Source organism: Nestor notabilis, unplaced genomic scaffold, assembly GCF_000696875.1.
Source record: "Nestor notabilis isolate BGI_N333 unplaced genomic scaffold, ASM69687v1 scaffold26386, whole genome shotgun sequence".
Lineage (NCBI taxonomy): Eukaryota > Metazoa > Chordata > Aves > Psittaciformes > Psittacidae > Nestor > Nestor notabilis.
In genome coordinates this window covers 1154-10371 of record NW_009932798.1, presented here as the reverse complement: position 1 = coordinate 10371, position 9218 = coordinate 1154, and the positions used below count along the sequence as shown (strand labels likewise).

Genomic DNA, 9218 nt, shown 5'->3' with positions numbered 1-9218 from the left:
GCTCGGTGTGAGGCACTTCTGGGACAGACTGAAAAGCCAGGATTAGGTGCACTGCTTGGACTCTGCTTTTTATGTTGAGCACATCTGCAGGGGTGTGATGCCACAGGGACAAAGCTTTATCACCAGTCCCGCTCTGCAGTGTAGTCCTGTCTGCAGAGACCTGCCTGCTATCTCTTTTATACCCCTTTGTCCTTGTTTTTCTTCTATTTTGTTTGGGGTTTTTTTGTTTGTTTTTTGTTTGTTTGGTTGGTTTTTGTTGGGTTTTTTTTGTGTGTGTGTTTTCTTTTTTTACTTTCAGAAGAATAGGGATCTCTCTGGCTTCTCTCTCCAGGGACTCACACCTTGGCAGCAGTTATGCCAAGCAGGTCAGGGAACCTTCCACAGAGCCCAGCAGAATCACTGCTGGTCCTGCATGACAAGGGTTTGTCCCTTAAATAGTAATATCTTTTTCAGTTTTCCAACTTCTTAAATCTCTCTCTTTGGTTTCGTGTGTTTTGACTACGTAATCGGGTAATTTCCATGGTGAAGGACTACTCAGTAATTGTATATATGTGAATCACAACATCTTTTATGCAGTTGCCTTGGACTAAGTTCCCATATCCCAGAGGCCAGTTCACGATTCCAGAGTCTGTTTATTTCCTTTACTGTCATAACTGTAATTTGAAATTTTACACCATTTTGCATAAACAGATTTCAAAGCACTTTCTGCCACTCCTAGAAACAGGAAAATTCCCATCTGTCTTCCCTTTCTCTGTCTTTTCTCTGCAAGTTCATTTTTGTTTCTATATACATGTCGCAACTTGTCTGGCCAACCCAAAGCCCCATTTCTTTTAGAGGAGGGAGAAAAACATCAAAAATGAACTTGCAAGAGAAAAGACAGAAAAAGGGAGGAAATGTGCCTCCTGAGTCTGGAAGAGCTGTCCCTGCAAACAGTGTCATCTCCATGGTGGGAGTCTCAGGACTCCCAGGATATCCTGGGTTCCAGGATATGATGCCTTGATGCTGCAGGTGCCACAGAGAGGCTCCAGCACTGGGGGGTCAGGGGCAGCAAGCCTGAAGACAAGTTGTGTCCATGCAGAATGGTGCAAAATGGCCATGCCCATGGCAGGTCTCCAGCCCCCATGCAGTTGGGTTGCTCAGACACCATCTGGAGATGAATGCTTCCTCATGGGACAGGTAGGGAGCCCTGGGCTAGCAGCTCCAGGGCTGGAGCCTGTGATGTCCCTCAACCAAAGAGCTCCCTGTCCCTGCAGTGCATCTGCCCAAGGCTTTTCCTGCTAGTAAGAGCTTTGGCAGCTTCTCAGCTAAGTAATGTGAAGGATCTCATCACAGGGTTGAGAGGACGATATCAGTCTGTCTGCTCTCCCATCCCATGGCAGGTGGAAAGCTGCTGAAATCCTAGCTGGGGATACAACATGGTAAGACAGCCTTTCCCTGGGGAGCCAGGTCTCCACCAGGGCTGGCCTGCTAAACCTTCTCTGTTACATAGGTGCCAGGAGCTGATTTCAGGGTGGCCTAGGGTGTGCAACGGGACCATCTCACTGTATCTCCAGCTTATTCTAACAAGGGGGGTTCTTTGCTGGCAGCACTCGGTGCTGTTGCCTCCTCTCCCTAGGGCCAGACAAGCCTTGTCTCTGAAATGGACAATTCAGTAACGCAAGAAAATCCTGGCCAATGCAGCCCATCCACACGTGCCTCGAATGCAGTGCTGCCTCACCCCATGCACAGCCTGTATGTGCCCTGTGCAATGGGCTGCCTCAGCTGCCCACCCCTGGACACACCACAGAGCTCCTGCCACCTCACCCCAGTGTGGGGCATGCTTTGCATCCACTCCTGCCTCCCCATGTGCGCACACTGCCCATACACCCCATCTGCATCCGCGCAGGCAATGCTGCCTTGTCGTCCAACCCCTGCAGCGCTCCATGCTTCCTGCACTGGGCACACACCCCATATGCACGGCTTGCAGCTTCCTCATCACCCAGAAATGTGGGGCAGGCTTCATTCTTGCATGAAGTGCTCAGAGCATGTCTGGTGCCCCCCCTCCCTTTGTCCTGTTTTACCCCCCAGCTCTCTTCTTTCCTGTCCTCCCACCCTCATTGCAGCTTCCTGCCCTTTGATGTGCCTCCCCTCCTCTGCCCCAGGGTATGAACTGCTTTCCAGGTGGAGAAGACTTCTCCCCACCCCACAATTAGGTGCGATTACAATGTTATGCCTTTCCCTGAACCCTTGCTCTGGTGAGCACGGAAGGTGGACAGGCCCATGAGCAGAGGCTAATGACTGGCAGGACATGGAGCAGGTCCTGGGTCTGTGCGGGTGAGCGGTGCTGGAGGTGGGATGACAAGAGGCTCCTAGTGATGCTGGGGATGGGGTCGTCACTGAACACATCCTGCCCTGGTGGTGCTGAGCTGGGACTCAGCTGCAGCAGCCCAAGCCTGCTTCGTTCCAACACAAGAGCAGCAGATACCTGGGTGCTTCTCTTTGTGGTCAGGCAGAGCCCAGAAATGTGCCCCTGGGGAAGGCGCAGCCAGCATTTGCATGGAGACAGGTCCCAGCAGCCAGCAAAAATTTTGGCTCTCAGCTCTCGTCATCTGTGCATCAAGGCATGCAGTGCCTCGGCATCCATCAGATGCCCCTTGGCTGGCAGCAGCCAGCAGAGTGGGGCTCCATGTGCCCCTGGGCTTCGGAAGGTGCTGCATTTGGGTGAATGTGGGACACCTGTGTCTCCTACCATGACATAGGTTTGCTTCCGCTGGTGCTGGTTGTGAGGGAGCTGATGGCTACAGCAAAGCCCACGTCATCCCCACTGTCACTGGAGCTCGAGGAGTGTCAGCTCTTGGTGGCTCCTCATTGACGCTCAGGTGAATGCGTGGTCCTGCAGCGGGTTTCACGGAACATGGCTGGGCAAACGTCTCACTGCTCTGGTGTGACTTTGGCCACAGGGAAGCCAAATCTGCAGTGCACAGCCAAGGCTGGCCATTCTGCAGTGCTTTCTCCTCTCATTGCTCTGCAGGATGCAGGCAGCCAAGTTCAGGAGAAAAAGTGGGATTGCTGATCTGTGTGTGGGGAATCCCACCTCTGCAGTGTGCTATGGCATGGGAGCTCTCATAGCATTTAGGTCAGGGTGCTTCTCCTGGCTTCTTCTCTTTTCTAACCGTGTATCACAAGAGGTGCTTGCAGAGGGTCTGACTTTGACATGGGCAGTCAGAGCAACCCCATCAGGGACACGCTGTGCCAAACCACTGAGGGAGCTTTGCGCAAGCAGGAAGAGCTCCTGGGTGCTCCCGTGCCCTACACCAAGCGCTGCTGGCCTGGTTGTGGTGCTCTCCTGAGCTCTTCATCCCCGGCTGGCGCTGCTCGGTCTGCATCTGCGTTGGATGAGCCATGCTCAGCTGTGATGGCCATCGAGGTGCTGGGAGCACCTTGGCTGTGGCCATGTTTCAGGGCACACCTCGGCAGCGTGTCCCTTACACCCTAGTAACAGACAGGACTGAGCTATTTGCTATTTGTAGCTTTTGGGGGGTATTTGGGCAGTCAGGAGCTCAAGAGTACATGTGTGCATGTGTGAGGCATGAGGTGCAGCATGTAAAAACACACCTAGAGAGAAAGTCTCAACAGAGATTAGATTAAAAAAAGATGTAATTAAACACAGAGAGCATCCTGGCTGTTACTCCTTGCATAACTCTTGGGACCAGCTGCCTTCACAGATGGCTGCTCTGCTGTCAAAATCATTTGCTGGGCACCTGTTGGAAAAACTGCCAGGTCAGCACAGAACTAATTGCACCGCATCTTTCCTTGTAGTGAGATCTGAAAGTCTAGAGGACAAAATGCTGAGAGGCCTTGCAGCTCCCCAGACGAGCCTGCAATGCCCCTGCTATTTAACCCTCCCCATGTACTCCTGTACATGTGATGGGGATGAGGATGCTGCAGTGACCTGGAGGGACTTGAGGGCTCAAGTGGCCCCTGGCAGAAGAGGCTGCACGTCCCCCCTGCAAGCACAGTGATGGCTGCTGCTGGGCCAGAGGGAGCAGAACAGGAGCTGCTGCTGTCCCCTTCCCCTGCTGTTCTCACCCAGGTCTGAGGCTCTCACGAGTGGCCGAATGGCTCTGCACACAGAGCTCTGCAGCTGTGGAGCAATACCCAGACACATCGGATACTTTTGTTTGCCTGGGTGAGCAGCCAAGTTGCAGCCCATCCACAGTTTCGTACCAGCTGCAGATCTAAGGCAGCTGACTGCCCTGCCAAAAAAACACAACACTTTGAGGACCAGGGAGTGGCTTGTGCTGGTGCTGAATAATGATGATCCCAGTGCGCTTATAAAGCGACAGGGTGGAGAGCTCACCACAGAGCTGTTCTTGCAGCCTTGGCCCTCAGCAGAGCATCACTCCACCTCATCAGCCAAGGTATGTTTCTGAATTGAGAGATTCAAACTGGGAGCTGTGCGTGTGTCCGCAGCAGAGCCCATGGCCTGCAGCTGGAGGCAAAATGGGCTTTTCCTTTAAACTTGTGCAAAATGCTACCACTGTTCCTGTGGAGGGTTTTCTGGCCAAGGCAGCAGAGCAGCCCTGTGCTGCATGGTCTGTAGGTGCTGACCTGCCCCAAGTAGAGCCTGGAGCGTGTGGGCAGCATCCTGGCTCAAGAGGCTGCTTGGGAGTGAACAGCACAGCTCACTTTCCCTTCTTGCAGCATGCTTTTGGTAGTTAATTCATGTTTTATTTGGTGCTGATTTGAGTCTTGAACAACCTCCCTATCCTACAGTGCTGTGTACATCCTGGCACATGAATCATAGAATCACAGAATGGTTTCGGTTGGAAGGGACCTTAAAGATTATCTGGTTCCAACACCACTGCCACAGGCCATTTCAGCTATTTTTGTTCTCTCCAGGTCCATTTTCTGCCTGCATCCTGGTGCAGCCATGCTGGCCACAGCAGTGTGGCTCTCGGTCTTGTTCAGCCTCCTCGGCTTTGGAAAAGGCCAGATGTTTCACATGGGACCATGCCCAGATCCAGCAGTCCAAGAAGACTTCGATATCAATCAGGTGTGAAAAAGTTTCTAAAAGTCTCAGGGCAGGCAGCAAGGTAGGCTAAGGGGACATGAGACTGATGGCAAAGTGCCTGGGTCATGGAGGGGGTGGTCAGGTCTGGTCTTGATACCTTGTGTTGGAGCTGCCAGAGCAGGTCTGCGACCCCACTAACCCCCACAGCCGCCTGCACCACAGAGGGGAGGGCTCAAATGGACTGAGCAGGCAAAACTGTGCTGGCAAACATGACAGGGTGCTCTGCCTCAGTCCTCTCGTGCTAAAACCGTCTCTTTGGACCTTCTTCTACCAGTATTTGGGGAAATGGTACGAGATAGAGAAGCTGCCCTCAAGTTTCGAGAAAGGAAGCTGCATCCAGGCAAACTACTCATTGAAGGAGAATGGGAAGTTCAAGGTGATCAACAAGGAGTTGCTGTAAGTGTTTGCATTCCAGCTGCGTCCTCCCTGCAGCAGTGGCACTCCTGTCCTGTCTCCAAATTGCCTGTTTCTGGTCTGTGGTTGCAGTAGCTTTGCTGGGATAATGGGCTTTGCTGTGGTTACAGCAGAGATGCAGGTCTCTGGTTTCTGCCAGTGCTTCCCTGGGGCTCACCAGGTCTCTCTCTGGTTGTCCAAGGTGAGTTGTGAGAAAATAGATCACAGGCACATGGTGACTCCAGTGTGAAACAGCCTGGGTCTCCTCCTGACTGGTTTGTGGTCCCCAGTGATGACTAAGAAGCCAGATGCCCCAGGTCCTGTCCCAGGGAGGGTCACAGGGCTCCATATGGGATGGCAGCCACCACCTTGTGCCCCTGTGTGCTGAGAGGTGTCTGTGCCCTGTGCTCCTCTGAGCTTTGAAGGGACCCAATGAAAAGGGGCAGGGAAGGCGAAGCACACGCATCATTTTTACTTAAGCAAACATTTGTCAGCCTTTTTCTGGAGCATTTACCTTGTACTGGTAGTAACTGCTGTGTAAGGGGATCGACAATCGTTGCCAGTTTAAATCAGTGAGCAAAGATAATGCGGATTGTTCCCTTTATCACACTTGATGGTTTGCAATTATCCTGAGCCCTCCTGGCTTTCTGCATGGGCAGATGCAGATATCAATTCATCTGTTTCCACCACCAGCCCCAGCTGGTGCTGCTCTGTGTGGCTGAAAGAATGAGAGGGAGGGAGCAAGCGGTGAATGCAGTGCTGTCCCCTGTGCTCCCTGGCATGGCATGGGGGCTTTGTTCTGGCTCACAATGACAACAACGTGGCCACACATCCCTTGTGTCTGGCAGAGAGCAGTGTCCATGCCGCTCGCTGACTGCGCAGCACTGTCTCTGCAGCTCCACTGCTATGGCAGTGCTAGGCAAACAGCTGGACATTGATCTGCACCCCCATTAATCTGCAGGAGATCAATCTGACCAGTAGTGGCACCACTGCAGCAGCTCAGGATCCTGAATATTTTGGTTCAGGTGTGCACTATGCATGGCCCAGCATCAGGCCCTCGACCTCTGCTGCTGGCAGCATTACCTTCTGCCTCTTTGGGTATTCCTGTTTCACAGGGAAGCACAAAACTTTCCTGCCCCACAGGCAGTGTCCAGGTCTTGAGACATCTGGGGAAAGATGCAATTATAAGATGGGCAGCCTGAGTCACAGGGCTTATTGCCAGCAAGGCAGTGCTCTGAACCAGCTGTGAAACAAACCCTGGACTACCAAGCAGGGACAGGTAATGTGTGTGCAGAGGAATGTGCTGTGTCCTAGGAAAAATGCAGGTGATTAAACAGGGGTGAACACATGCCTTCCACAGCTAGCAGAAGTTGAGCTACTTCCTGGCATATCCAAGATCAGTGCTGGGATACTCCCATCCTGCAGAGGGGTCTTGCTCTCTGTTTTCTCTGTCACTGTCCCCCTGGCACTGAAGTACAACCCAGTGGCAGGGGCACTTCGAGAGAGGCACCCTGGGGCACTGGGGTGGTTTAACCTGGGAGAGCATTTCCCCCACTGCGCCAGGTCTAGGACTGGTGTGCCCTGGGTGCTGCTGAAACCATCCACAGGGGCGAGCTGTCCTTCCGGGGATGCTGCGGTTAGCTGGTGCGTGTTTCGGCCTCCTCTTGATAGGTGGATGCACTACAAGGGATTATGTAGTGGAAAGCAAAAAAAATTATTTCAAACTGAGCTAATTTAATTTCTTGCCCTGTCATTCTCCCCTTAGCTCCAATGGCAAAGTCAATGAAGTCGAAGGAGAAATCATGCACATGGATGTGAAGGAGCCAGCCAAGCTGGGCGTCCGCTTTAACTGGTGTAAGTGCATGGTTGGGAGGCTCACAGTGGTCTTGTTGATACTTATACATCATTTACAGCCACAGTGGTGGAGCACTCTTCACCAGCTGATGTCAAAGCAAAAAAGACCATCAGCATTAGCATCCCTTCAGGCCATTTCACAGATGGGGACTGGGAGGGAAGAGATGAGGGAGCTGCAGCAAGGGCCAGCAACAGGCTTGTTTTTCTGAACAGTGGTATAGCTTCTAGCCCATCCTGCCTCGGCTTACAAAAGCCTTTTAATAACCATTAATAATACAGTTTTGTTTGCCTTTCCTTCCCTTGTCAATGTAACACACGATAGGCCTGCTGAGGTGCAGTGAGTTTTATTCCCATTGCAGAGCACTTTCCTCTGTCTGTAGCAACATTTTGGAAAGTGAGCAGAGGCCTCGCCTTGGCTCTCTTTTTATTCTGCTCCCTCACACCTTTTCCTTGGTTATTTCATAGCACTCACACAGAGAAGTTATTTGGAGAAATGGGTGGAACAGGGCACTTGCAAGGAGATACAATTATTGTTCATGTGCACAGCCGGTCTTAATTACGCACTGCTAAGGCATCACCTGCAGCTGCTTCACCCACAGCATGTGCAACCCCAACCATCCTCACTGGATGGGAGCCTCAAGAAAACAGCACCTCTAGCTCCTAAGTGCATCAGACACAAATACTGCCTGTCTGCTGGACCCACCTCTGCTTTGTGCCTGATGGTTTGAAGCGGAGTGGCTGTCTCCCACTGGAGCAAATGCTTCAGGCATAGCAGCCTGATGGAGAACAGAATCTGTCCCAGGTGACTGGTGCTGGTGGGATGGACTGGACCATACTGATTCCCACTGCCCAGGCTCCAGCTGGTTCCATGAGCGGAGCACCCTGGGGCAGTGGGTGGTGGTGGGGAGACATGTGGTGGTTTGTGCTCCTCAGATCACCGGTGTCAGCTCCCAGATCGCAGAGCAAGCACCCTCACACGGCTGCGAGCTGGGCCGGCTTTTGGTGGCCTGGATGAGCTGATCAGGTCATAGTGTTAATTTGCCAGCAAGGCCTTCCTATCCAGGGCTTTGTGGCTTTCTTGAGCCCCACTGGACAGAATTAGGAGTTGTGATAGGCTTTTATAAATTATAACTCCCTATACTGACCACTATATGTGGCTCAGGCTCAGCCAAAGTGGGAACAGCACCAGGAGCCATGGCTCTAGTGCTGCAGAGCAGTGCAGTCAGCTACGCATCACGTTCACCATGCCCTTCTTTCTCCTAGTCATGCCTTCAGCCCCTTACTGGGTCATCTCCACCGACTATGAAAACTACTCACTGGTTTACTCCTGCACCAACATTCTCTGGCTCTTCCACATTGACTATGCCTGGATTTTATCAAGAGCTCCCGACATGCACCCAGAAACTGTGGAACATCTGAAGAGTGTTCTCCAGTCCTACAAGATCGACACTGAGAAAATGATGCCCACGGATCAACTTAACTGCCCTTCTGAGATGTAACTCCGGCATGCAGTGACACAGCACCAGACCAGCAATGAACTTCGTTGCTTTCTGTGTTATCCATTAGAATTTCTCTATGTAACAGAGAAATGCAATAATCCCTTGCTAACAGTAGTTTGCCAGCCCTGAGTTATGCTTTGCTGATGTTCTCTCTATCGTGCTTCCCCCTTTTTTTCTCGCTCTGACTTCCACAGAGTAACTGACTGATTCAAAGCCAATGGGTGAAGAAAAGAAACCCTGAAGCACAAACGTGAAGCTCTGCTGTTGCTGTGAGTCCTCTTCTATGTGGATGGGAAAGGGTATGAGATATGATGTGCAAGTATTAGTCCCGGGAAAAACCTTTCATCACACAGCCCGAGGTTTTTTTCCCATTTTTGTCTTGATGCTTCTGGGCATGCTAGGAGTCTGCGCTGTCTGAG

At 52.0% G+C, this 9218-nt stretch overlaps 1 protein-coding gene across 1 annotated transcript; it reads left to right on the top strand.

Moving 5' to 3' along the window:
* The first annotated feature begins 4335 nt into the window (after positions 1-4335).
* APOD (apolipoprotein D) lies at positions 4336-8963 on the top strand. The gene is made up of 5 exons (XM_010016580.1): positions 4336-4400; positions 4882-5035; positions 5328-5449; positions 7212-7300; positions 8564-8963. The coding sequence occupies exons 2-5, from the start codon at positions 4913-4915 to the stop codon at positions 8797-8799; spliced, it is 570 nt and encodes a 189-aa protein (XP_010014882.1). The 5' UTR covers positions 4336-4400; positions 4882-4912; the 3' UTR covers positions 8800-8963.
* The last annotated feature ends 255 nt before the right edge of the window (positions 8964-9218 follow it).